The following is a 26779-nucleotide window of genomic DNA, read 5'->3' on the forward strand; positions in this document are numbered from 1 at the left end:
AAATTACAATACTAACCCCATTTTTGAATTTCGAAAATATCTTTATTCTCTCAGTCCTACGAAATTTCCAATTCTCTCGCTCTCTCATATCTCCCGCCAACAATCGAAATGAGAATCGCCGAGATCACAACGCCGGACCTCCGATTACATCACCGGGAAACCGATTCTCACTCTCACCATCCTCTTCTCTCCGAGATCGAGCTTTTGATTCAACAATCTGAAGCCATTTCCAAAAATCAGCCGCTACCTCAATCTCTCCCTATTTCTCTTAGACAATCCCTAACTCGGCTGAGTCAACTCGCTCCTTTTCCCGATAACTCCTTCAAGCTCACCATATGGAAGCTCAGCTTTCGTCTCTGGAACGCTTGTGTTGATCTCTCTAACGCCGCCTCTCTACAATCCTCTTCAACCTCCGCTGAGAGCATCGCGAATCTCAGACATGTTGCCGCCGATATGCTATTTCTCGCTAAGGATGTTACCGGAGTTCCATCTCCGACGATTAAGTCTTCTCTCTTCTACTATAGGACCGGTCTCGTTTATCACAGTCTCAAGAAATTTGATCTCGCCTCCGGTTGCTTTGAGAGAGCAACCGAAATCGTTTCGAAAATTGATATCACGAAAATTTCCGATGCCGGAGAAAAGAAACTGTTTCTGGATCTAAACCTAGCTAGATCTCGAACTGCCTGGGGAATTTCTGATAGGAATTTAGCTGTGACGTTGCTCAATCGAGCGAAGAATATGTTGTTTGGTTCACCGGATCATTACAAATCGCTCTCAAATCAATTCCTTGCGTTTGGTAAAAGCTCTTTGTCTAGAGATGACGACGATTGCAGTCTAAACGATGCTCTTAGGCTCATGAATGAAGCATTGGATCTTTGTGAGAAGGGATTAGGTACTGCAAAAACTCGGGAAGATACTATGGAGTTCACGGGGATGAGAATCAAAACTCTGCGTTTCATATCGGCAGTGCATTTGCAGAAGGGAGAGTTCGAGAATGTGATAAAATGTGTGAAAGTTCTCAGGAATGGAGGAAATGGTAGTGATGGAGCAGATCAACATGCTTCATTACCTGTGTTGGCGATGAAGGCTTGGTTAGGGCTTGGGAGACATAGTGAGGCAGAGAAGGAGCTGAGAGGTATGGTGGGAAACAATGATATTCCAGAGGCTGTGTGGGTATCTGCTGTGGAAGCATATTTTGAGGTGGTGGGAACTGCTGGAGCAGAAACTGCAAAGGGTGTGTTCTTAGGTTTGCTGGGAAGGTGTCATGTTAGTGCAAAGGCGGCGCTTAGAGTGGCTCACCGGGTGCTTGGTGAGAGTAGGGGAGGTGATAATGGTTCGAGAATTAGGGCAAATGTTGTGGCTCAGCTCGTATCAGACGAGAGAGTTGTTGCTCTCTTTGCTGGTGAAGCAGTGACCAAGGAGAGGAAGGCAATACATTCTGTTCTCTGGAACAGGTATGTTTTTCGCCATTCAACTTTCATCTCCCTTGGTTACATACTTACATTGGTGTATCAAATTTATTGCATCTTAGTTAACTGAGTGATTCAAATTGGACACAGCGATTGATAGGTTTCTGTTGTTTTTTTTTTTAATGTATGTCCTGGGGATCTAATATGGGTATCTTCTGATGTTTACAGTGCTTCAGATCATTTCCGTGCTAAAGATTATGAGACAAGTGCAGAGATGTTTGAGAAGTCAATGCTCTATATTCCACATGATATAGAAAATAGAGTTTTCAGGGCCAAAGGCTTCAGGGTTTTGTGTCTTTGCTACCTTGGGCTCTCTCAGCTGGATCGAGCTCTTGAATACATAGAAGAAGCTGAAAAGGTATACATTTTTCTATGGAACTTCTACTTTCAACGGTTCTCCTAGTTGGATCTTTCCACTCAGAATTGCTAACTAGTTTTCTGTCTCTGCAGCTTGAGCCCAATATTGCTTGCTCTTTTCTTAAGGTATACTGTCTTTTTCTCCACCGTACAATTTATATGTATCTGGAGATTGTTTGACAAAAATCGTTTTAAGCAACTTCTCTTTGCTCCTGATTCTTGCAGTTCAAGATCTACCTGCAAAAGAAGGATCACAGTTGTGCCATCGCTCAGATCGATGCAATGACGTCCTGCCTTGACTTTTCTCCAGATTATCTTTCCCTTTCAGCGCATGAAGCTATTTCTTGCCAAGCGCTTCCAGTTGCTGTTGCTTCTCTTTCCAAGTTTCTCAGTTTCTATATCTCTGGAAAAACAATGCCAACCACAGAGGTCGTGGTCTTTCGTACCTTAATCACTATATTGACTCAAGACATTGGCAGCGAAACCGAAGCTCTTAACTTTATGTTGCAAGCTCAGAGCAGGGCATCTAAGCTTGGGACAGAGTGTTTCTTTGGATCAGGAGAGACTGGAAAGCGAGAACGGAACTGGTTTGCTGTAACTTGCTGGAACCTTGGGTCAAGATGTGGGAATGCAAAGAAGTATGAGCTCTGTGGTGAATTCTTGAGGCTGGCATCGGAATTTTACAGCTATATGATGGATACTGATGAGTCTGGAGAAAACAAAATGATGATTTGCAGGTCCATAATACTAAATGTCACCGCTATGATTGCTTTGGAGAAGCAAAACAAGAGCGCACTGACTGAAACTCAAGTGAAACTTGCTGCAGAATTGCTCGTGAGAGCAGGAAAGGTCTTATCCTCCTCTTTATTAATATTACCTGCTGAGTTTTACCTTTCAGTTTCACTGATGTTTGGTTAGATATGTGCAGATTATGTCTTCTTCGCTCTCAAATGGTAAAGATTGTATCATGGAGCCAGAACTCATCTTCATGTACACCTTACTTGCGTATGACATACACGGAAGGCTCAACAATTCGGCATTCCAGTTACTTGTGGTAAAGACATTTGCTGGTTCCAAGTCTTGTCATTACAATTATCTTCTCCAACTTGGAATTTTCGCCTCTCAAAGCCCTCAGTCCAACCCAGACGTGTCAACATTTGCTCTTAACGAATGCCTATCCGCTCTGATCGCATCCGCTTCACCAGATTACCCAACCATAGCTCTCATAATCAGGAAGCTGATCTTCATATCCAGCATCCACAAAGGCGATACAAACGATGAAGAAGCAATTTTAAAGATGTACAAACAGGCATACAGAATCATGGTTGGGTTAAAGGAAGGGGAATACCCGACTGAAGAAGGGAAATGGCTCGCAATGACAGCTTGGAACCGAGCAGCATTGCCCGTGAGGTTAGGACAGTTTGAGACCGCTAAAAAATGGCTGAGCATGGGTTTGGAAATAGCTGAGAAGGTTACAGGTATGGATACTTATAAAGCTTGTATGCAGGATTACTTGGCTGGTTTTCAGACCAAAGTTTCTTCTGCTTAGTGTCTTTCATATTAACTAACTGTCTACATAGTTGAAATGTCCATGAAATATCTGAGATATAGAATTGTTAAAGATGTTTAGTTTATATATAGTCAACACCAAATCCACTAGAAAACCTTATTAAAACATGTATTACAAATATTTATCTAATCGGGATTAGTAGATCCTAAACATCCATCTAAGTTTGATTAGGTTGTTTTCCTAGCATCCAGCAAACATTTTCTGCTCTAACATCATAACATTCATCTCTCATGGGAGTTATGCATATCTTACTAAGATCAAAATTCATTTGATTTAGATTTTATGACAGAGAGAGAGTTTGGTGGTCGTGTAGAGTTATTACGAATTCGCTTAGTTTTAGGTGGAGGCCTAAACTAAGGACTGACATAGGATCTTGCCAAGTTTGATCAAATGAGGTCGTTTACTTTTGAGAAGAGACGACTTCACCATTTTCTTCTACAGTACTTCCAGAAATATATCTTTGACCGTCTAATCTAATTTATCTAATCCTTACACTAAGTAGTTGCTGAATAGTTCTAGTCGACAGACGGGCAGAATTAATATTATCCAAAAGCTATGGGGTTACGCAAGAAAACTAGATTAACACTTCAATGACAAAGGAAAAAAAAAAACACATTTATTTTTACGACCGTTGAAATTCTGTTTTCTTTTGCTTAAAATTGGTCCGTCGACAAAATTTGTCCAATTGAAACCTTCTTTTTTGCATATTTCTTTCATACTTCCGTCACTACTTATATATTTAGTCGGATTTTCCCTAAAATATGATTTGAGAGACAAAAGATAAAGTAGCTCAAACATAGTTTCCTTTTGCAATTCTAATCCGTTGACTAATGTTGTTCTCCTGAAATCCGTCAACTTGAAATTTTTCTTCTAATTTACAGATTTCTAATTATTTTTATATTATATTTCAATTGAATAGTGGAAAAATAAAACACGCTATGGGGTTGCTAAAAGCCTAAATCCGATAACTGTATATAAATTATTGTAACTATACTATAGTAAGTAGTAACCACCAAACGTGGGATTTCTCCTTTCTCTGTTGTTGGAAAGTTTCATAATGGAGAAGAGATTTTGTATTCAAAACTCACCTCTGCTATCATTTCTTCTTGTTCTGCTTCTCTTCATCTCCAACTGTTTTGCTTCAAGTCAAAATGATGAAGTTGATGAACAAGTTCGGGTCAGGGTAGGGTTGGTTTTGGATTTGGGTTCCGTGGAAGGGAAGATAGTGAGAAGCTCTGTTTCTATGGCGCTTTCCGATTTCTACGCCATTCACAATGATTACAAAACAAGAGTCTCTCTCTCAGTCAGAAACTCTCATGGAGAGCCTCTTCTTACTCTCTCTTCTGGTACATACTCCATTAATCTACATAAACTCTTTTCTTCTCTGTCTCCATTCATAGTCTTAATCTTGGTGTTTTATCTTTTGTGAATGAAACAGCTGTAGATCTATTGCAAACTGAAGGAGTAGAAGCGATTATTGGCGGGAATTCGTTGTTGGAAGCAAAGCTTTTAGGGGAACTTGGAGAGAAAGCTAGGGTTCCTATGATTTCACTTGACTCTCCTATTTCATGTTCATTGAGTAAATACAGTCACTTGATCCAAGCCACACATGATTCCACCTCAGAGGCTAAGGGGATTACATCTTTTATTAATGGGTTTGATTGGAACAGTGTTGCTCTTGTTTATGAAGATCATGATGATTGGAAAGACTCTATGCAACTTCTTGTGGACCATTTCCATGAGAACAATGTTCGTATAAAGTCCAAGATTGGTTTTACTGTCTCTTCGAGTGAGGATTCTATGATGGATCGGTTACGGAAGCTTAACGCCTTGGGAACAACTGTCTTTGTTGTTCACTTGTCGAAAGTTATGGTAACTTATCTCTTCCCATGTGCTGAGAAATTAGGGATGATGGGTGAAGGTTTTGCTTGGATTCTCACTGCCAAAAGCATGAACAGATTTCATGAGTCCATTGATGATTTCGCAAAGGAGACAATGGAAGGTGTGGTTGGTTTCAAATCTTACATTCCAATGTCAAAAGAGGTTCACAATTTCACTTTGAGGTGGAGAAAATCACTGCATGTTGAAGAAGTTATTGGGACTGAGATTACTCGGTTGAGCATCTCTGGTATTTGGGCTCACGATATCGCTTGGGCTCTGGCGAGTGCAGCGGAAGTTATAAGGATGCCAAATGTAACATCAACTCTCCTTGAGGCAATCACAGAGAGTAAATTTAAAGGTTTGAGTGGTGACTTCCAATTAGATGATAGGAAGTTGTTATCAGACAAGTTTGAGATTGTGAATATGATAGGATCAGGTGAGAGAAGGATAGGATTCTGGAATTTTAATGGTAGTTTTAGCAATAGAAGACATTTATCATCTACTCATAACAATCTTGAGACCATAATCTGGCCTGGTGGCTCTACTCAAAGTCCAAAAGGGAGTAGTCTAAAACAGAGCGATAGAAAAAAGCTGAGGGTTTTGGTTACGTCTAGCAATAGATTCCCAAGACTGGTGAATGTAACAACTGACCCAGTAACACATGATATAATAAATGTCGATGGGTTCTGTATAGAAGTCTTTAATGCTTCCATTGCACCTTTTAACTATGAAGTGGAGTACATACGTTGGCGCAATGGAAGTAACTACGACAATCTTGCATATGTACTTAATAGCCAGGTACAACCATGGCTCAATTTACGATTATAAGTACTTTTTCATCTATGTAGAGTATGGAAACTAAACCAATTCTATTAAAATTTTTGTGTTGCATCCCACAGAAAGACAAATATGATGCGGCCGTGGGAGATATTACTATCACTTGGAATAGATCGACATACGTTGATTTCACGTTGCCATTCACCGAAATGGGTCTTGGAATCGTAGCACTCAAGGAGAGAAGTATGTGGGTGTTCTTGCAGCCTCTAACACCAAACCTTTGGATAACAAGTGCATCTTTCTTTGTTTTGATAGGCATTATAGTTTGGTTGATAGAAAGACATGAGAACCCTGAGTTCCAGGGATCTTGGTCCCAACAGATTGGAGTTATGCTTTGGTTTGGGTTCTCTACCCTTGTTTATGCTCATAGTAAGTAATTGCCTTTGCACATTTGTATATGCCAATCTTGGTCAGAAGAGATTGGAGTGATTGTATACTTAAGTTTTCACACTTGGCTGCTTACTATGTGTGACAGGGGAGAGGCTAAACCACAACTTATCAAGATTTGTAGTTACAGTTTGGATATTTGCGGTGCTCATACTGGTAACAAGTTACACTGCAACATTGACATCAATGATGACGGTGCAATCGATACGATTCAACTCTAATAAAAACTATGTGGGTCACCTCTCCGGTTCCCTCATCGCAAAAGCGGCCCTCACCAATTCCAGCATGCAAACAATGAGATCACTGGGTCTCAATACTTCAGACGATTATGCTCGAGCCTTGTTGGACAAAAATGTCTCACTTATTGTTAGTGAGTTGCCATACCTCAAAGTCCTTTTTCGCGATTACCCTAAAGATTTTCTCATGGTCAAGAAACAATATACAACCAATGGTTTTGGCTTTGTATGTCTCCTTCTTGTGCATCATCAGTTTCCTTGCTTTTCATCTTTGTTTTTCTTACTTGTTGAAAAAATATGTTTGTTTATTAAACTACGTTACAGATGTTCCAGAAGGGCTCCGAGTTGGTGCATAATGTTTCTCGGGAGATCTCGAAGCTAAGGACGAGTGAGAGACTAAACGAGATGGAGAGAAGATGGTTTGAAAAACAGTCCTCATACCCAACGGATGATAAATCAAATCCTCTAACCCTTGATAGATTCCGCGGTCTGTTTATGATCACTGGAGTTTCATTCGCTTTCTCTCTTGCAGTACTTTTCATCCTCTGGCTCCGAGAAAAATGGGATATTATTGTGCATTCGGTCAATATATTCCTCTCACGACGACTTAGACATTTCAGGATCATCTTCACAAGAACTATCCATCCTAGCCCCCTCGATAACACTATTGGCGAGAATGCTATTCAAATGGCTCAACGTAACAGACGATAGGAACTGATTAAGTAAGAGCAAACAATTGTTGTTTCTATATCTGACTCTGACCTTGGAGCCTCACAGAACAACCTTGCCGTTCTTCCTCCAATGGTCCACTAGTTCTTGATCCAAACTGGCTTGGGATTGAAAGTATAAATGATTGTTAGACCAATTTGTAAATTATCGTGTGATCATATTTGGAACCACTTTATGATTTTGTTTTTGCATGATATGTTTCTCACTTTGATTAATTTGTGGATAGCGTTTTCAAAATGGTTAGGTTCTCTTATGTTAGATCCGCTAGGATCCATTTTTAAACAGTTAATTAAGTAAATGACTAAAATAAACCTGATTTATTTAATATTTGCCAAAAAATGTACCCGAATTTTTTTCAAAAAAATAAACAAATTGGTTTATCGTTGAAATAAAAAGCATGACCTGTTTTATTTGTTCCGAATCACCCCCTTTCGTTGTAACGGTTATCAACCTCGTTAACCTTTACTTAAACATGGCTAGAACAGTTAGAGACCACAAAAAAGTGGCTGAGCATCGGTTTGGAAATCGCTGAGAAGGTTAAAGGTATGGATACTTATAAAGCTTGTATGCAGGAGGATTACTTGGCTGGTTTTCAGACCAAAGTTTCTTTCATATTAAGTTACTAACCAACCGTCTACATAATTTAATTGTCCATGAAATAAATCGAGATAAAGAATTGTTGAAGATGATTAGTTTACATATATAGTCCACACCAAATCTGCTAGAGAAACAACCTATTTGAACATGTATTACAACTATATATCTATTCGGGATTAATAGATCCTAAAACATCCATCTAAGTTTGATTAGGTTGTTTTCCTAACATCTAGCAAAACATGATCTCCTCTAAGATCATAACATGATCTCTCATGGGAGTTAATGTTATGCAAATCTTACTAAGATCAAAATTCATTTGACCGTAAATTTTATGATAGAAAGAGGTTGGTGGTCTTGTATAGTCATTACGGATTCACTTAGTTTTAGGTGGAGGTCTAGAATTAAGGAAGGACATAGGATGCTAAATAAGTTTGATCATACGAATTCGTTTACTTTTGAGTTGAGACGCCTTACACTATTCTCCTATGCTTCTAGATTGATGTCTATAATCCTTCCGCTAAGTACTTGTTGAATAGTTCTTGTCGGCAAAGGATAAATACTCTCCAAAATCTATGATGCTGAAAGATGTTTGTTTTCTTTTGCTTAAAATTGACTCTTTGACAAATTCTGTCCAATAGAATCTTCATTTTTCATATTGTTCTTTCTTACTTTCGGCACTAAACATTATACATTTTTCCTAAAATAATGGCTTGAGAGAAAAAGGAGTAGCCAACCTTAATACTCCACACCGAATTTTCTCTTAAATTGTATTCGGTTGACTAATGTTATATCCTCCTAAAAATTCGTTAACTTTGAATTTTTCTTCTTCTAATATACGATTTTTTTTTTTTATTACATGTGAATAGAATAGAGAAAATGTAAAACACGGCATGGGTAGGCTAAAACCGTTTATATAAAATAATAATAATGATGTGTAAAGCAGCAAACGTGTAGTCTCTCCTTCCTCTTTAGTTAGAAAGTTTTTTAATGGAGAGATTTTGCATTCAAAACTCATTTCTTCTTGTTCTGCTTTTCTTCATCTCCAACTGTTTTGCTTCGAGTCAAAACAACGATGATGATGAACGTATTCAGGTCCGGGTCGGGTTGGTTTTGGATTTGGGTTCCTTGGAAGGGAAGATAGTGAGAAGCTCTGTTTCCATGGCGCTTTCCGATTTCTACGCTATTAACAATGACTACAAAACAAGAGTCTCTCTTTTAGTCAGAGATTCTCATGGAGAGCCTCTCCTTGGTCTTGCTTCTGGTACATACTTCATTGATCTTGAACCTCTCAACATAGATCACCTTCTTCTCTGTATCCATTTTTGTTTTGTGATTATTCATATACACTCACAATCTTTGTCAATGAAACAGTTGTAGATTTGCTGAAAACAGAAGGAGTGGAAGTGATAATTGGCGGTAACTCGTTGCTAGAAGCGAAGCTTTTGGCGGAACTTGGAGAGAGAGCTAGGGTTCCTGTGATTTCACTTAACTCTCCCATGTCATTGTCATTGAGCAAATACACGCACTTGATCCAAGCCACACATGACTCTGCCTCTGAGGTTAAGGGAATTACAGCTTTCCTCCATGGGTTTGATTGGAACAGTGTTGCTCTTGTTTATGAAGATGACGATGACTGGAGAGAGAGTATGCATTTTATGGTAGACCATTTCCATGAGAACAACGTTCGTGTACAGTCCAAGGTTGGTTTTAGTGTCTCTTCGAGTGAGGATTCTTTGATGGATCGGTTACGGAAGCTTAAGGACTTGGGAACAACAGTCTTTGTTGTTCATTTGTCTGAAGTTCTTGCAACTCGTCTCTTCCCATGTGCTGAGAAATTAGGGTTGATGGGTGAAGGGTTTGCTTGGATTCTAACTGCCAAAAGCATGAGCAGTTTACATGAGTCCATTGATGATTTCGCAAAGGAGGCAATGGAAGGTGTGGTTGGTTTCAAGTCTTATATACCAATGTCAAAAGAGCTTCACAACTTCACTTTGAGATGGAGGAAATCACTCCATGTTGAAGAAGTTACTGGGAGTGAGATTACTCGGTTGAGTATCTCTGGCGTATGGGCTCACGATATCGCTTGGGCTCTGGCGAGTGCAGCTGAAGTTACAAGGATGCCAAATGTATCATCAACTCTCCTTGAGGCAATCTCAGAGAGTAGATTTAAGGGTTTGAGTGGTGATTTCCAGTTGCATGATAAGAAGTTGTTATCAAAAAAGTTTGAGATTGTGAATATGATAGGATCAGGTGAGAGAAGGGTAGGATTCTGGAATTCTAATGGTAGTTTCAGCAATAGAAGACATTTATCTTCTACTCATGACAAGCTGGAGACCATCATTTGGCCCGGTGGGTCTGCTCAAAGTCCGAAAGGGAGTAGTCTAAGAGAGAGCGGTAGAAAAAAGCTGAGGGTTTTGGTTACATCTAGCAATAGATTCCCAAGACTGATGAAGGTAGAGACTGATCCAGTAACAAATGCTATAACAATTGTCGAAGGGTTCTGTATAGAGGTCTTTCAGGCATCCATTGCACCTTTCAACTATGAAGTGGAGTACATACGTTGGCTCAATGGAACTAACTACACCAAGCTTGCATATGCACTTCATAGCCAGGTACTAACCATGGCTCGATTTTACGATTGCAAGTACTTTTAAAAAAATTTTAAATTTATGTAGACTGCGTGTGGTAACTGAATGAATTCCACTGGTAATTTTTGTTGCATCCCTTAGAAAGACAAATATGATGCGGCCGTGGGAGATATTACAATCACTTCTGATAGATCGACGTATGCCGATTTTACGTTGCCATTCACCGAAATGGGTCTTGGAATTGTAGCAGCAAAGGAGAGAAGTATGTGGGTGTTCTTCCAACCTCTAACACCAAATCTTTGGATAACAAGTGCAGCATTCTTTGTCTTGACGGGTATTATAGTTTGGTTGATAGAAAGAGCTGAAAACAAAGAGTTCCAAGGATCTTGGCCACAACAGATTGGAGTTGTGCTTTGGTTTGGCTTCTCTACCCTTGTTTATGCTCACAGTAAGTACTTTTTCATATTCTTATATACCAATCTTGGCCAGAAGAGAATAGATTGGAGTGATGCTTACCTTTTGCTGCTTACTATGTGTGACAGGGGAGAAGCTAAAACACAACTTATCAAGATTTGTAGTTACAGTTTGGGTATTTGCGGTGCTCATATTGGTTACAAGTTACACTGCAACATTGACATCAATGATGACGGTGCAACAAATACGATTTAACGCCAATGAAGACTATGTCGGTCACCTCTCGGGATCCCTCATCGCAAATGCGGCCCTCACCAATTCCAGCCTCCGAACAATGAGATTATTGGGTCTCAATACTTCAGAAGATTATGCTCAAGCCTTGTTGAATAAAAATGTCTCATATATTGTCAGTGAGTTGCCATACCTCAAAGTCCTCCTTGGCGAGTATCCTGGACATTTTCTCATGGTCAAGACACAATCTACCACCAATGGCTTTGGCTTTGTATGTATCCTTCTTCGACATCATCTGTCTCTTTACTTTTCATCTTCTTGTCACTTGCTGACCATAAATGTTTGTTTAATTTGTTAAACCACATTTTAGATGTTTCAAAAGGGCTCGGAGTTGGTGCATAATGTTTCTCGTGAGATCGCGAAGCTAAGGACGAGCGAGAGACTAAACGAGATGGAGAGAAGATGGTTTGATAAACAACTCCCATACACAACCGATGATACATCAAATCCTATAACCCTATATAGATTCCGCGGTTTGTTTATGATCACCGGAGTTTCATTCGCTTTCGCTCTTGCAGTACTTCTCATTCTCTGGCTCCGAGAAAAATCGGAAATTGTTGTAAAGTCAGTCAATCTATACCTCTCACAACAACTTAGGCATTTCAGGTTCCTTTTCACAAGAACTATCCATCCTAGTCCCCTCGATAACCCAATTGGCGAGAATGCGGTTCAAATGGCTCAACGTAACAGACGATAGGATCAAATGATAAACATAGAGCAAACAATTGTTGTGATGTTGAACGTCTCTGACTCTGACTCTGAACTTGAAGCCTCACAGAAGAACCTTGTCGTTCTTCAATGATCCAGTAGTTCTTGATCCAAGTAAAAATGATTGTTATACCAATTTTGTAAATTATAGAATGATCATCAGATTCACAACTACTTCATGAATTTGATGTTGCTGTATATATTGAATTTAGCAAAAAGATATCGGTAATATATTGAGTTAAAACTTAACACATTCTAATTTTTTTATAAATATATTTTATGATTTGTTAATCTTATAACCATACGTTATTTATAAGGTTTTGATTTAGGGTTTCTATTCGATTTTACCAAATAAATAACATGGTTGTTTAATTTTTTATTCATGTTTATATTTGCAATAGTATATTTTCAGTATAATTTTTACTTTTACTCTATGGTTAGTTTATATATTTTTTTGGAGAATATGATACTTTTGTAACACTATAAACCTTTGTTTTATAAAGTAACTTTATAAACCTTGTAAAATGTAAGAAACTCTAATCAGTAGGTAAGAGACTCCTACATTTCGTTTGTTTGGTTTTGTGTTCTACATATGATATGAGATCGTTTACTTTTGAGATGACACGACTTTCACCATTTTCCTCTACTTCTAGATTTATATCTTTGACTGTCTAAATTGTCAAGTCTCTTACACTTAAGTAATTGAAGAATTGTTCTTGTCAACACAAGTTAATTGTTAATATATACTATCCCAACAAATATGGAGTTACGTAAAAAAATGTCAGTTTAACACATTTGTTCGTACGACCGCTGACAAATGTTTTTTTTTTTTTGTCTTTTGCTAAAATTAGTCCGTTGACAAATTTAATCCTATAGAATACTTTCTAATTTCTTCCATATATTTTCGTTTTTACTTTCTTCACCAAACATTATACATTTTAGTCAGATTCTATAAAGTAATGAATGACTTGAGAGACAAAAGAGTAGCCAAACTCGGTAGCCCACACCGAATTTTTACTTTGACTAATGTCATTTTTCTTCTAACATATTTATCAAAGTTTTTAAAAAGTAAAATAATTAGACAGAGGAAAAACAAAACACGGCAAGTGTTTATATAACAACAAAATAAAATAATGACTAAAAGCAGCAAACGTGGGGTTTCTCCTTTCTCTGTAGTTGAAAAGTTTTTTTAATGGAGAGATTTTGTTTCAAAAATCCAATTTTGCTATCGTTTCTTCTTGTTTTGCTTCTCTTCATCTCCATTGCTTCTACTCAAAACGACGACGTTGATCATGGACGTAAACGGGTTCAGATCCGGGTCGGGTTGGTATTGGATTTGGGTTCCGTGGAAGGGAAGATAGTGAAAAGCTCTGTTTCAATGGCTCTTTCAGATTTCTACGCTATTAACAATGATTACAAAACTAGAGTCTCTTTTTCAGTCAGAAACTCTCATGGAGAGCCTCTTCTTGCTCTTGCTTCTGGTAACACACTTCTTCTCTACATAAACTTTGTCTTCTTCTCTGTCTCCATTCACGCTTACAGTCTTTGTTTTCTATCTTTTGTGAATGAAACAGCTGTAGATCTGTTGCAAACTGAAGGAGTGGAAGCGATAATTGGCGGGAATTCGTTGTTGGAAGCGAAGCTTTTAGGGGAACTTGGAGAGCAAGCTAGGGTTCCTGTGATTACGCTTAACTCTCCCATGTCATTGTCATTGAGTAAATACAGTTACTTGATCCAAGCCACACATGATTCTGTCTCTGAGGCTAAGGGAATTATAGCTTTCATCAATGGGTTTGATTGGAACAGTGTTGCTCTTCTTTATGAAGATCATGATGACTGGAGAGAGAGTATGCATTTTATGGTAGACCATTTCCATGAGAACAACGTTCGTGTACAGTCCAAGGTTGGTTTTACTGTCTCTTCAAGTGAGGATTTTGTGATGGATCGTTTACAGAAACTGAAGGACTTAGGAACAACAGTCTTTGTTGTTCACTTGTCTAGAGTTATTGCAACTCATCTCTTCCCATGTGCTGGGAGATTAGGGTTGATGGGTGATGGGTTTGTTTGGATCCTCACTGCTAAAACAATGAACAGCTTCAATGAAAACATTGACGATTTCTCAAAAGAGGCAATGGAAGGTGTGGTTGGTTTCAAGTCCTACATTCCAATGTCTAAAGAGCTTCGAAATTTCACTTTAAGATGGAGAAAATCATTGCTGGTTGAAGAAGCGGAGATAACTCAGTTGAGTATCTCTGGCGTATGGGCTCACGATATCGCTTGGGCTCTAGCGAGTGCAGCGGAAGTTACAAGGATGCCAAATGTATCATCAACTCTCCTTGAGGCAATCTCAGAGAGTAGATTTAAGGGTTTGAGTGGTGATTTCCAGTTGCATGATAAGAAGTTGTTATCAAAAAAGTTTGAGATTGTGAATATGATAGGATCAGGTGAGAGAAGGGTAGGATACTGGAATTCTAATGGTAGTTTCAGCAGTAGAAGACATTTATCTTCTACTCATGACAAGCTGGAGACCATCATTTGGCCCGGTGGGTCTGCTCAAAGTCCGAAAGGGAGTAGTCTAAGAGAGAGCGGTAGAAAAAAGCTGAGGGTTTTGGTTACATCTAGCAATAGATTTCCAAGACTGATGAAAGTTGAGACTGATCCGGTAACAAATGAAGTAATTGTCGAAGGGTTCTGTATAGAAGCTTTTCGGGCTTCGATTAGTCCTTTCAACTATGAAGTTGAGTACATACCTTGGCTTAATGGAAGTAACTACGACAATCTTGCATATGCACTTAGTAGCCAGGTACTAACCATGTTTTAGTTTACTATTTATTACAAAGTATTTTATTTCATCAATTTAGAGTGTGTGGAAACTAAATCAACTCCATTGAAATATTTGTGTTGCATCCCACAGAAAGACAAATACGATGCAGCTGTGGGAGATATTACAATCACTTCCAATAGATCGATGTATGCTGATTTTACGTTGCCATTCACTGAAATGGGTCTTGGAATTGTAGCACTAAAGGAGAGAAGTATGTGGGTGTTCTTCCAACCTTTAACACCAGACCTTTGGATAACAAGTGCAGCTTTCTTCGTCTTGACCGGCATTATAGTTTGGTTGATAGAAAGATCTGAGAACAAAGAGTTCCAAGGATCTTGGCCACAACAGATTGGAGTTGTGCTTTGGTTTGGCTTCTCTACCCTTGTTTATGCTCACAGTAAGTAATCGCCTTTTCACATTCTTTGTTCAGAAAAAGATTGTAGTGATGCTTACCTTTTGCTGATGTGTGACAGGGGAGAGGCTAAAACACAACTTATCAAGATTTGTAGTTACAGTTTGGGTATTTGCGGTGCTCATATTGACCGCTAGTTACACTGCAACATTGACATCAATGATGACGGTACAACAGATACGATTCAACTCAAATGAAGACTACGTGGGTCACCTTTCGGGCTCCCTTATCGCAAATGTGGCCCTCACTAGTTCCAGCCTCCGAGCAATGAGATCATTAGGTCTCAATAGTTCTGCAGATTATGCTCACGCCTTGCTGAACAAGACTGTCTCTTTTGTTGTTGATGAGTTACCATACCTCAAAGTTCTCCTTGGCGAGAATCCGACACATTTTCTCATGGTCAAGACACAATCTACCACCAACGGTTTCGGCTTTGTATGTATCCTTCTTCTTCATCAGCATAATTAAGCTTCCTTACTCTTTATTTACTTTTGACTAGCTGACAAAAAATAATGTTTGGTTTGTTTTTTACTATGTTTCAGATGTTTCAAAAGGGCTTTGAGTTGGTGCCTAATGTGTCCCGGGAGATTGCGAAGCTTAGGACGAGCGAGAAGCTAAACGAGATGGAGAAAAGATGGCTTGATAAACAACTTCCATACACAACCGATGATACATCAAATCCTATAACCCTTTACCGATTCCGCGGTTTGTTTATGATAACCGGAGTTTCATTCGCTTTCGCTCTTGCAGTACTTCTTATTCTCTGGCTCCGCGACGAATGGACAGTTCTTGTGGATTCGGTTAAACTATTCATCTCGCGACAAATTATACATTTCAGGATCCACTTTGCTAGAAATATCCATCCTAGTCCTCTCGATGACCCCATTGGCGGAAATGCAGTTCAAATGGCTCAACGTAACAGACAATAGGAACAGATTACGATAGATAAAAAAGGTCCATAACTAATCTTTACTTGTAAATGGCTTACATATAAAAGTAGAAATGATGTTTAAAGACCAATCCTTGTAAATTGTAGATGAGATCAAATCAAACCCACCTTTATAATGTTGGTTAATACTATATGATTAGTGTCTTCCAAATTGTTTGGTTGTCAAAAAATTATCATAAGTCTGAATGTCTGATTATAATCAGAAAAATTAAGTGGAGCAAACCGAATCAAATAAAGATCCGGTTTAATATACAAGCAAAAAAAATCTGGAAACCCAAAAATCAAAATCAAACCGAGTCAGAAATCCGAAATGGCGGTCCGGTATGGGCTTATTTTGGGGTGGGCTACCAAAAATCAATGAGCCCATAATCATTTTCTCAAAGAGAAGAGAGAAACCCTAATCTCTCAACTCTCTCCCAATCTCATATATAAATAATCTCTCTTCTTTCTCTTCTTTAACAACGCCTCTCGCATCTCTCTGATTTTTTAGCTCCTCTTTCAAATTTTTGCAGCTACTAATCGTAAATTACTCCTCTGTTTTTATTTTTTGGTCTAGAGTTTTTTTTTTTTATTTAAAGCAAGTCTCAGCTTCTTTGATTGGGTTTAGATAATCACGATCCAATCAATTTAATAAAATATAAACTTGCGAAATAGAAATTAGTCAGTATCACTCGCCTGGATTTGATAGTAATCATGATTATCCAGGCCCTAAATCTACTGGCACAATCTTTTGTTTTTGTTATTTGTTGTTTGTTTGGCAAACGCACTCTGTCCCAAGACCATTAATTCCATGTTTTGGTGCAATTTCTTCGTTTGCTAAATTGATCTGTACTCCAATTTTACTAAGTCCTCGGGATTTTTTCTAAGTGATCCCTACATGGGCACATGATTGGTTTACAATACTTTGATTATTTTGGATACTAATTCCTATATTGATATGTCAAGATCATAAATTGTGTACGATTTATGTGATATGGTCACCAAAGGACGATAATTGATTCAAGATTTAGGTTTAGCGAACTAGAGGCTTTATTATTTAACTTAACATATCTAATGAATCTTAGTTTTGTCTCTTCTGGGATCAGTAGTCTTATATACAGACTACAACACAACTGGGAAAGATATGTTTTGGGACATAAGCCTTGGAAGAACAATTTTGTTAATTCCTTGAAAATTCAAGGATCCAACTCAAATTGAGAGTGTCTTACTCATATTGGAGATGGAAAATTAATTAAGTTTTGCATAAGATGTTGCGTTTTAAGAGGAACCTAGCCCTGAAATGGCTCAGAACAGACAAGACGATGAAAGAGTTTGTTCAAACTTCAAAGCAAATGAACATGATGATATTGATGATCAAGGGTCTATCAATCTATTTCTATTGCTAATTAACCAGTGTTTAAATCCAAAAGTCAATTTGAAACTTCATGCTCTTCAGATATTTATAATTAGAATTGGGCTTTCCATCATTTAGGCCCATATACTACTTGTACAAGGTCGGATTCAATAAACCGTGGGTATTTGAACAGGTCGGATTCAATAAACCATGGTTTCGGCGCTTTTTAGATAGAAGATTAGGCTGTGACTTCACTTGATTTTGGCGCTGTTATTTAATTGGGCTTTTAATGGGCTGAATATATTTGGAAGGCAGAAAATTATTTTCTGAAAATATGCATGCAGTAAATTACTAATCTTTCTATTCTTGTTTTTTTTTTTTTTCTATTTAGACTTCTCAGTTGCTAATATTTTTTTTTTTACTTTCAAGGGTTTATATTATGAACTACAATGAGAATTTAGAAGAAAGATTGATTCATTTATTTAAAACCAGTTGATATATATCCAGGAGAAAATAAAACTTCACTAAACAAACAGTACTTTATTGAACTAAAAACATTCCTCAATCTTTTCCGTTTTGGTATATTGGAAAAAAATAACGGATTAAAATCCTCAAGACTCTTCATCTTAGTTGATTCTTCTGCAAAGATGTCACAAATTCGTTACATGGAAAGATTATCGTTCATGTAAAGATTGCAGAAACTAAAAAACCATCCAAGAAGAGCTAAAACATGTACAATCTTCAAGATTGTTCATGGTAATAACTACTCTATCAAAAGCTAACCAACTCTTCTTCATTGATTCATCTCTAAAGATTTCCCCAATATCATAACACCTAAAGATCGATTTACAAAAGATTCCAGAAACTAAACAATCCAAGAACAACTAAAATCATGTACAATCAAATCCTCAAAAGAAATCCAAATTTCAACACAGAAACTATCCAAAGTAACGCAAATCTGAAATGAGCCAAGAACAAGTTTTTTTTTTCTTTGAACGATCTTTGAGTCAAATCAGCACCTGAAACTGATACCGAGTCCATGTTTGCCATGAACACACCCAGATTTCAACTGTGAATACGAAGACTTCTCCTTCGACTTCGCGAATGTTCTCTTCCCCGATTTCCTAATTCTCTGAACCTTAACCAGCTCATAATCATCATCGAGATCATCATAGTAGTCAAAGTCATCTTCATCAGTATCATAACCATCGCGATTGACACCGTCTTTAACAGAATAACGTGAACCTTCACGATGAGACACCATCCTCCAGCGAAAACAACCTCCGTCGATGAGATCAAGATCCGCCGCGACGCGAACACCAGAAGCAACCGGAGATGAGACAGAGTACGACGAGGAAGTGATGGTATCGGAGAGAGTCTTGAAGTTGAAGGTGAGGGAAGTGAGGAACTCCAAAGTCTTGAAGTCGAGATTCGCCATTTTTTTGTTTTCTTGCTTCTTTTGCGATTTTGGTTTTTCACTTAAGAGGGAAGAAGAAGAAGAAGTTCGTTACAATTTATAGTTTTCGCTAACAAGGAAGAGATTATTGGTCGTTTTGTATCTTCTTATTAGACATGCGTGCTGTTTATATATGATACAAACGTCATGTAGTTTGTTTTTAGAATCGCATAACGGAATGTAGTTTAAAGAAAGCAAAACGTCTCATATTCTTTGGAGAATCGGATTTATGAGTTTAAGTTAACACAAGGAAAACAAATTATTCCGACTTTGCTTTATAACATTTTTGTATAATTACACTGACATTGACATATATCGTTGTAATTAGTTAGAAAATTATTTATGCAAAAATGAAATAAACCAAATGATCCTTGGATTGACCATAATTAGGACTTTTCACCGATGAAAAATCCATCTATTAAAGCCTTTTAATTAGACTGTATAAGTGGCACTTTGCATGACCGTCTTATATATCAAGATGCTTGATTTTTAAATAGGTACTTTTATCTGGTGATTCAAAATTCTTTATTGTGTGTGGTTTTTTGAAAACATCTTAATTTCCATATCAACATACTGTAATTAGAGATGTACTGAAGTTAGCTAATCTCACTTCTTGTGCTTTGTGAAAAGAGGAGCTAGCCAAGTAGTTGAAGTTGAATTATTAGCTACATCTGCAAGAACTCATGCACATATAGTTTATTAGTCCTGGTCGTTTAAAGTTATGTAACTCCTTTAATTTAATGAAATAGTTTTGACGAATAAATAACCAAGTTAATCACTAAAAGTAACTAAGGATGTAAAATGAAAATTCACCGGTAATCAAACTTACGTAACATCTTTAATATTATAATGAAATGACTTGTCGACGCAAATTATTCAGGTTCGTTATAGTATAAGATTAAAAAAAAAAAAACTTTAATGTTTTATTACATTCTTTGACATTCGTTATTGACTAAAAATTATAAAACCACACTCGACATTATATATATAACAAATGAAGCCAGATTACTAACTACTAACTAACAAATAAATATTCAATCACAAGAGAATGTCAACTATCAAGTTCTTTAATTTGACATTCTCATGGCCGTGTTTGAAAGTCACCGCATGAAGCGTTGACCAAACCCAAAGAACAACTAAATCCAAAAGCAGATCTTCCAACGTCAAACTCCACCAAAGTGTTTTCCATCTGATGTAATCCGATCACCACCGCCTGCGCCGCCGCATCTCCTCCGTTGACGAAAGCCAAGCAAGCCACGTCATCACTGACCTTCTTCATCGCGTTTGCGGGAGACACTTTCCAAATCACCCCAGCAGCTAGCTCTAGATCGATCCGAGGCACTTGGAAATTTGTCGTTGACTTAAGACAAAACTCCAAGGGTGTCGTGCTAATGACACGTGGAATATCCGACGTGGCTTTTGCGAATGCTTCAATAAAGACTTTGTATATGTCGCTTCTTAACGTAGTGAAAGGGAAAACGGTGCTTAGAGTCACGCCTCCGTCACCGTTGCGGTCGAAATCAAAAGCGTTTGGTGCAAGCAAGATCCTTTTCCCGTTAACGGAAATACCCTTGAGTCCCAAGAAATAGTTGTTGAGTTTTCTAGGGTTTCTAATCAATCGAGTGTAAGAGAGCATGGATCTTGCATCAATGTTTCTGAGCTTGTACGGACCTCCACCAAAGTAAATAGCACCTTTGTTCAAAGGACTTTCATCAGAAGGAAGACACAACGCAAACTTCTTCTCGAGTCCGAGTCTAGGTCGAGTAAGCTGGTTCCATGTGGCGAGAGCGGTGGGTGCAAGCCCCGCAAGGCCGAAAACACCGGGAGGGAAGTCCACGAGGAACGGCTTGGGGATGCATAGGTAATAGACGTTGTTGACCGTGACCGAGGGAGATATAGGGTTTAGAGAAGAGATGGATAAATCTCCATAAGTGAATTGGTCAGAGTTACATAGACGTTGGAATGGCTCAAAGGCGGTTGCTTGGCAAGCACACACTCCGTTGATGACTGTGTTGGTGGGAAGAGGGCATTGGTGAGGGCTAACTCCACGAGTGAGAGCACACACTGGGGAGTCGCAAGGGACGATGGGACGAGGGAGACCATCGTTGCATTTGCGGACAAGATAGGGCCCGCCGATGTGAATGAAAAATTCTTGGTTTTTGTTGAGTGTGAAGGTGAAGATGGGCAAGATTGTGTTCTTAGAGACGGTTGATACTAATGTTTTCGGTGAATAATTATGAGCAGAGACGTAACTATAAGCTGAAAACAAAAGGAGGCAGAGGACAACAAGACTCTTTTCCATCTTTTAAGTCTTTATGTCTAAAATTGTTGGAAAAAGTTTATGGATATGGATATGATTAGAAGGAGAAATAACAACCGATATATAGTAATTAGAGTTGACATTTCGACATATAGACGTCACACACGTTAATATTGTACGAACATGTACACACAACAATACGGTCGGACCACAACAACTTGATATATAAAAAGATTACTAGCTTTATGTCAAGTTGCTATAGAGGGCCAAACGTTTAGGCAGAGCCAGGCCATGACAATCCTATATTTATGTCAAGTTGATAGATAGATTTTAAAAAACTACCGATGGATATAGATAGTCATAGACTCCAAGACTTACACGTTAATAAGAAAAAAAAAAAAAAAACTTCAACTATCATCACTAGTTGTGGTTTTATATTTTTGTTGAAAATTCATATTAGATATATATTATAAAAAAATAGCAGTAGTTTGAATCTGGAATGTGATAATCAATAGTCAAAACTGCTTTCAAAGTTTTCTAGGATCGATATGATAAGCATGTGCGCCTTTTTGGTCACATTCGAATGACATATATTTGCTAATGATGCATGTAAATGGTTAACTTATTGTTGAGTATATTTTGAATGGAACCATATTTGTAATCAACCGTATATAAAAAACAGATAATGTATGTAGAAAGCTAGAGAAAAAGTCTGGTTTAAAGACGTAGAATTAGAATTGGTCTTAGTACATATTACTAAAACCGGGACTAAACCAACACCGGATTTGTGTAGCTCATAGAAATTTCCTTTGGGACACCATTTAGCAACCACAATGCTTAAGAAGATTCAGTCTCTTAACTAAACCGAACTGCTACTATTTCATCAGCAACAACGTCCTTTAACCCCAAACGCTGAACTATCTACCTGTTCAGGTTTCCCAAGTACCATGTCTGTTACCATTTCCGCTGTTGCTAGAGCCTAAACGATTTCAAGAAACCGTGAGTCATGATTGGGTTCTTGAGAAAGGTTTTAGAACATTAGGATGAATCTTGCTTACCATAGAAAGTCCACCTCCTTCATGCCCAGCTGCTAAGTATAGGTTTTGTAGTCCGGGCACGGATCCTATCACTGGCTTTCCATCAGGCACTATCATCAGTTAAAAGAGAAGTTCAGGTTTTGTGAACATTCCAAAGGAAGTATTTTTTGGTTTGGGACATTAGAGGCTAGAAGCTTACTGTAAGGACGCAACCCGACTCTCACTTTCCTGTTCCGGATGAAATCTTCGAGGGAAATATCACGTAACTTGGGGAAGAATTCTGCTGCACGCTCCCATATGCAACGGATGATAAACTCATCAGCTTCAGTGTCGAAACCGACAAACTCACGGCTGCTCCCTGAAATTAGAGATGGCTAAATGAAAATGAGAGATATATCGTGCGTGACTAGTAAACATTTTTTTACCACACATAATAAGAAGAACATGGATTTTACTAGTTCAGGAGTTCAAGAGGTGGACTTAGATTGATGAAATTACCGAGGATAAGGTTTCCTGATGTGTCCATTGTGGCTGTCATGGAAATAGATAGCATCCGTTCCTCAACATCCAATCCTGGAGCTGAAGCACTTTGATGATTTGTGTAACCAGCCTCCATTAATCCATGATTTAAGTGGAACGAATCAAAATTCTCTACCACAAGTAGATGCCCCTGCAAAGAAATAAGTTGGATACTGCGTTTAAAAATACGAAAGCAATCTATTTCCAGCGTTTGCATATTCGTGAAGCTTGCAGCGGATCAACTCGATAAATAAAGACATACTTGTTTTTCGTAAACAAATAATATTCTCAAGAACTCAGCTTTCCACAATTTCTAGACCTCTTGATGTCGATGATACACTTCCATATAGAGATTCAAAATGCCAAATTTTTGTGCTGGCAGAGATTGATTACGGGGGTAAATGAAATGGAAGAATGAGCAATCAGACGAGAGTTCAAACCTTTCTTGGCTTCACAGGAACGTCCAGCGAAATGTTGCAGTCCTTAAGCAATTCATGCATCAGAGATCCACTCCAGCAACCAGCAGCTACTATAGTAGCCTTCTTACCATACAAGTTACGTTTAGAAGTCTGAACACCTGCAACCTCCGTGCTACGCCCATTAGACCTGAATCGAATATACTATTAACATATTAAAGTCTAGCAGAAGATCAATGAGTAGTGTGCATGAAGATTTCCAAAGACTTGGGTTAACTTGTTTTTGAGTTTCAGCCTCTTAAGGTACCAAAATTAGGAGATTGTGACGGCAAACTAGACACAAATATCGTATACAGTTATGAATATTTTGTGTCACATTGATTTTGATTAGAAAAAGCATTTTTATTCTCTATTTCAGAAGAGTTCCAGCTAAACAAAGATTAGCAACCTTATTAAACCTATAACTGGTTCATGATAGAACTCGGCATATCTTCCTTCAGGTGCAAACTCTCTGTTACCCTGAATATCTCAAAGAAAACTAAGTAAACCACAAATAAAACAGTCAGATGAGACATTCAACTATCTTTGAAAATCTAGCAACCTTCTCGATATAAGCAACTGCGCGATGAGCATCCAGTTGTGAATCATCGGGAAGAAATGCAGCCCCGGAATCATCATCCACAAGAACCGCAGGCTCCTTTAACAACAACTCATCACTAGACAAATATTCAGTTCTTAACCCAGCTTCAGAAAGCTCATGAACCTTTTGCTTCAGAGCAACACATTCCTCAGAGGTCCTTCCAATGAGTAAGCTTCCTGCATATAACTATTCTACATCATCTACAAGAAAATCGCCATTTCATGGAACAAGATGAAAATAACATTGCCTAAAAGAACCTAACATTGGTGTATAGAATAGAACCCAATCAGATAAAGTGAGGAACTTTATAAGAATCAACACAAGATCATCAGATAAACAAAGTCGCTCAAAGAGCTCCAAATTCCAAACAAACTTAAAGTGGGTTGTCAGAAAAAAAAACCTGTCTTTTTCCAGCCAAGCAACTCTTCAGGATCAAGACCATCAACGTTCAAGCTCTCTGCAAGCTTGTGCCAGAGTTCATGGCTCCTCAAAGTCAAGTCCCACACATCAGTGCCTGGTTTCTTGTGAGTCATCCATATATATCCCTGCCCTGAAACCCCAAAACCACAAATGTCAAGTTAAGTCCACTCTATTCACTTCAAGTTTTCAACTTTATTCACAAAATCCAATTTGTAAGAGAAGGGAATAAAGATTACCGGCACCGGTGGCACCGGAGCAAGGGACGGCTTTATCGACAACAGCAACGGATAGATCCGACCCGGTTAGGAATTGGCGGGCTATGGTCAATCCGATGATCCCACCACCAACAACGACTACATCGTAAGAGCTGCGAGAAGCTGTGACACGAAGTGATGGAGAAGCTCCACGTCGGGTTCTCCGGGTGGAGCTCCGAGATGAAAATGGGTAGCTCTGGGATGTTAAACTTGTTGGTGATTGAAGGAAAATGGAAACCATTGGTGAAGGTTTTTGGTATCGTAAAGGTTTGAACTTTCAAAAGTCAACATAAGAATTATAACCATAGTCAGACTTAAAATTAGCAAAGTAGACACTTTTAGTTTGATTTCGTGCCAATTACTATCTCAGTGCTTATTCACATTTTCACTTACGAATCAATCTTCTTGTTATAGGAGTTAACTCATTCAAATGAGTTTATGTTCCAAGTTGGAACATGGATCCAAGTTCCTTATGTTGGGAATGTCCTGAAATCGTTTGTACTTTACTCTAATTGAAGTTGAAATGTCGAGGTCTGACATTCGTATAATATTAGGTGGTTATAATGTTTTGCTAGAGACCGCTTATAATCTATGAGTTTAAGACTCATTGCTAATATTATACGAACCTACAGGGTCACACACCTAAGCAGACTGGATCAATGTTGGGTTATAATTATAATATAATATATATGTTATATGAGATATACATATATATTTATATTTGTGTATTTATAATAAAGTGTTTATTATATAATATATATGTGATATATGATATACATATATTTGTACACGTAAGTTGCAAAAAGGAAGAAAAGAATAATTGGGCTTTGGCCCATTAATAAATCTAAGTTTAGGTTTAACGTTTGACTATATATATTGATATATTGTCAACGTTTGTGATAAGGTTTTTGAGCAACCGAACCCTAAAGATACAAGGGACAAAGAGTTTGTCTACGTTTTGAGATTAGATCTCAACAGTACTAGCATACTACGTGAGATCCAGTTTGTGTGCGTGTGGATACCAGTAGAGGCACAACACTTGGGGTGCTAAAATAACCTCGAATTAATATGGTTCATATTTCCGCTGCAGAATATCCAGGTATATTCAAACCCTATAGTCTAGATTTAATTCTTTATTTGCACGGTTCCTGGCAATTGAATTCATTATTAGTATTTATAAATCGTTATAAACCGGTACGAATTCCTACAGTGGTATCAGAGCCTACGTGTTTAATACTGAATTTGAATCTAGTTTAATCTATATTTTGATATAGATGAATAATTGTAATTTGTTTTAGCTTATTTAAATTTATGAAATTTAATTGGTAAAGCATGAAATAAATAAAATTATATGATCGCCTGAACATGTTCGTTTATCATAATTTGATTATGATGTTGAATGAATTTCGTAAATAACTAGAACATGTTTACGTATATTGGTTATACGTTTGTGATGAATATTAAATTAATATTAGCATGTAGAAACATGATTTTGTCATCGTGGAGTGTAATCATAAATTTTGGAAATTTATTCTGTCACGTTCGTTGATAAGTTTGATATGTTGAGAATATCTCTGTTCGTCTTTATTAATGGTTAATCTAGTGCAAATACGATTAAATAATTGATCTGTTGGAACTTGAATGAATTGTTGATTTTCGTTTTGTTTTAACACATTCACGTGAACATTGAAGTTATAGATATTTAATGAATTAAATATAACTTGGTGTTGAAGAATATGTATATATAGATATCCATATATTCGTTTAGTAATTCTAGTTAAAGTAATTAGAATAATATATTAATATTTAATATATATGTAGAAAGTTACGGGTAATGATTAGATTTTTTATTAGATTTGGAATTGTTCCTTATTTAAAAGATCTGTTACCATAACCGTACATATAATAATTGTATAGATTCTGATTTGATCATAATCATACTTGTAATATTTCGATAGATCCTAATTAGATTAGGATAAGTTCGATTATATTACGTTTTAATCTGATTAGAGTTATAGAAATTTAATTAAGATCAGTTTTCTAAATATTTAATAATTTTAATTTGATTAATATTAATTAAATTGTTTATAATTCGATTAATTACATATTAGATGTGTATTAGTTATATTTTATTTATATTAGATATAAATTTTAAATATAAAATTGAGTTATAAAATTAATTCCTCAATTAATAT

The 26779-nt window shown here is 37.5% G+C and overlaps 7 protein-coding genes across 7 annotated transcripts; 4 read left to right on the plus strand and 3 right to left on the minus strand.

The window, feature by feature from the left end:
- The first annotated feature begins 44 nt into the window (after positions 1 to 44).
- Positions 45 to 3537, plus strand: LOC9301707 (TPR repeat-containing protein ZIP4). The gene is made up of 5 exons (XM_021022525.1): positions 45 to 1454; positions 1638 to 1827; positions 1920 to 1952; positions 2052 to 2675; positions 2755 to 3537. Exons 1-5 carry the CDS (start codon positions 109 to 111, stop codon positions 3373 to 3375), a joined length of 2814 nt encoding a protein of 937 aa, XP_020878184.1. The 5' UTR covers positions 45 to 108; the 3' UTR covers positions 3376 to 3537.
- A 95-nt stretch (positions 3538 to 3632) lies between these two features.
- LOC9299970 (glutamate receptor 1.2) lies at positions 3633 to 7654 on the plus strand. Its single transcript, XM_021022534.1, has 5 exons — positions 3633 to 4742; positions 4835 to 6075; positions 6177 to 6483; positions 6590 to 6963; positions 7062 to 7654. Exons 1-5 carry the CDS (start codon positions 4454 to 4456, stop codon positions 7446 to 7448), a joined length of 2598 nt encoding a protein of 865 aa, XP_020878193.1. The 5' UTR covers positions 3633 to 4453; the 3' UTR covers positions 7449 to 7654.
- A 984-nt stretch (positions 7655 to 8638) lies between these two features.
- LOC9299971 (glutamate receptor 1.2) lies at positions 8639 to 12319 on the plus strand. Its single transcript, XM_002863849.2, has 5 exons — positions 8639 to 9324; positions 9435 to 10675; positions 10793 to 11099; positions 11194 to 11567; positions 11667 to 12319. The coding sequence occupies exons 1-5, from the start codon at positions 9051 to 9053 to the stop codon at positions 12051 to 12053; spliced, it is 2583 nt and encodes an 860-aa protein (XP_002863895.1). The 5' UTR covers positions 8639 to 9050; the 3' UTR covers positions 12054 to 12319.
- Positions 12320 to 13207: 888 nt separating this feature from the next.
- On the plus strand, positions 13208 to 16400 carry LOC9299972 (glutamate receptor 1.3). The gene is made up of 5 exons (XM_002863850.2): positions 13208 to 13545; positions 13639 to 14867; positions 14979 to 15285; positions 15362 to 15735; positions 15843 to 16400. Exons 1-5 carry the CDS (start codon positions 13257 to 13259, stop codon positions 16227 to 16229), a joined length of 2586 nt encoding a protein of 861 aa, XP_002863896.1. The 5' UTR covers positions 13208 to 13256; the 3' UTR covers positions 16230 to 16400.
- A 1951-nt stretch (positions 16401 to 18351) lies between these two features.
- Positions 18352 to 19143, minus strand: LOC9299973. Its single transcript, XM_021016093.1, has one exon. The coding sequence runs from the start codon at positions 19018 to 19020 to the stop codon at positions 18595 to 18597; it is 426 nt and encodes a 141-aa protein (XP_020871752.1). The 5' UTR covers positions 19021 to 19143; the 3' UTR covers positions 18352 to 18594.
- A 773-nt stretch (positions 19144 to 19916) lies between these two features.
- Positions 19917 to 21526, minus strand: LOC9301708 (protein ASPARTIC PROTEASE IN GUARD CELL 2). The gene has a single exon (XM_021014279.1). It carries the CDS (start codon positions 21338 to 21340, stop codon positions 20120 to 20122), a length of 1221 nt encoding a protein of 406 aa, XP_020869938.1. The 5' UTR covers positions 21341 to 21526; the 3' UTR covers positions 19917 to 20119.
- A 386-nt stretch (positions 21527 to 21912) lies between these two features.
- On the minus strand, positions 21913 to 25051 carry LOC9301709 (probable D-amino acid oxidase PA4548). The gene is made up of 9 exons (XM_002865589.2): positions 24567 to 25051; positions 24311 to 24460; positions 23872 to 24086; positions 23719 to 23789; positions 23295 to 23460; positions 22834 to 23005; positions 22535 to 22693; positions 22357 to 22445; positions 21913 to 22277 (listed from the first exon to the last, which is right to left on the minus strand). Exons 1-9 carry the CDS (start codon positions 24823 to 24825, stop codon positions 22182 to 22184), a joined length of 1377 nt encoding a protein of 458 aa, XP_002865635.1. The 5' UTR covers positions 24826 to 25051; the 3' UTR covers positions 21913 to 22181.
- Positions 25052 to 26779: the final 1728 nt, after the last annotated feature.

This window comes from Arabidopsis lyrata, assembly GCF_000004255.2.
Source record: "Arabidopsis lyrata subsp. lyrata unplaced genomic scaffold ARALYscaffold_8, whole genome shotgun sequence".
NCBI classification, from domain to species: domain Eukaryota; kingdom Viridiplantae; phylum Streptophyta; class Magnoliopsida; order Brassicales; family Brassicaceae; genus Arabidopsis; species Arabidopsis lyrata.

Bases quoted from the DNA above. Each gene is read 5' to 3' on its own strand.
- LOC9299972 (XM_002863850.2), top strand. From the start codon at position 13,257: ATGGAGAGATTTTGTTTCAAAAATCCAATTTTGCTATCGTTTCTTCTT. The intron at 13,546-13,638 runs GTAACACACTTC...TGAATGAAACAG, and splicing joins TCTTCTTGCTCTTGCTTCTG to CTGTAGATCTGTTGCAAACT. The intron at 15,736-15,842 runs GTATGTATCCTT...ACTATGTTTCAG, and splicing joins CCACCAACGGTTTCGGCTTT to ATGTTTCAAAAGGGCTTTGA.
- LOC9299970 (XM_021022534.1), top strand. From the start codon at position 4,454: ATGGAGAAGAGATTTTGTATTCAAAACTCACCTCTGCTATCATTTCTT. The intron at 4,743-4,834 runs GTACATACTCCA...TGAATGAAACAG, and splicing joins TCTTCTTACTCTCTCTTCTG to CTGTAGATCTATTGCAAACT. The intron at 6,076-6,176 runs GTACAACCATGG...TGCATCCCACAG, and splicing joins CATATGTACTTAATAGCCAG to AAAGACAAATATGATGCGGC.
- LOC9301707 (XM_021022525.1), top strand. From the start codon at position 109: ATGAGAATCGCCGAGATCACAACGCCGGACCTCCGATTACATCACCGG. The intron at 1,455-1,637 runs GTATGTTTTTCG...TGATGTTTACAG, and splicing joins CATTCTGTTCTCTGGAACAG to TGCTTCAGATCATTTCCGTG. The intron at 2,676-2,754 runs GTCTTATCCTCC...AGATATGTGCAG, and splicing joins TGCTCGTGAGAGCAGGAAAG to ATTATGTCTTCTTCGCTCTC.
- LOC9299973 (XM_021016093.1), bottom strand. From the start codon at position 19,020: ATGGCGAATCTCGACTTCAAGACTTTGGAGTTCCTCACTTCCCTCACC.
- LOC9301709 (XM_002865589.2), bottom strand. From the start codon at position 24,825: ATGGTTTCCATTTTCCTTCAATCACCAACAAGTTTAACATCCCAGAGC. The intron at 23,461-23,718 runs GTTGCTAATCTT...TATTCGATTCAG, and splicing joins CCAGTTATAGGTTTAATAAG to GTCTAATGGGCGTAGCACGG. The intron at 22,446-22,534 runs GTAAGCTTCTAG...AACTGATGATAG, and splicing joins AGTCGGGTTGCGTCCTTACA to TGCCTGATGGAAAGCCAGTG.
- LOC9299971 (XM_002863849.2), top strand. From the start codon at position 9,051: ATGGAGAGATTTTGCATTCAAAACTCATTTCTTCTTGTTCTGCTTTTC. The intron at 10,676-10,792 runs GTACTAACCATG...TGCATCCCTTAG, and splicing joins CATATGCACTTCATAGCCAG to AAAGACAAATATGATGCGGC. The intron at 11,568-11,666 runs GTATGTATCCTT...ACCACATTTTAG, and splicing joins CCACCAATGGCTTTGGCTTT to ATGTTTCAAAAGGGCTCGGA.
- LOC9301708 (XM_021014279.1), bottom strand. From the start codon at position 21,340: ATGGAAAAGAGTCTTGTTGTCCTCTGCCTCCTTTTGTTTTCAGCTTAT.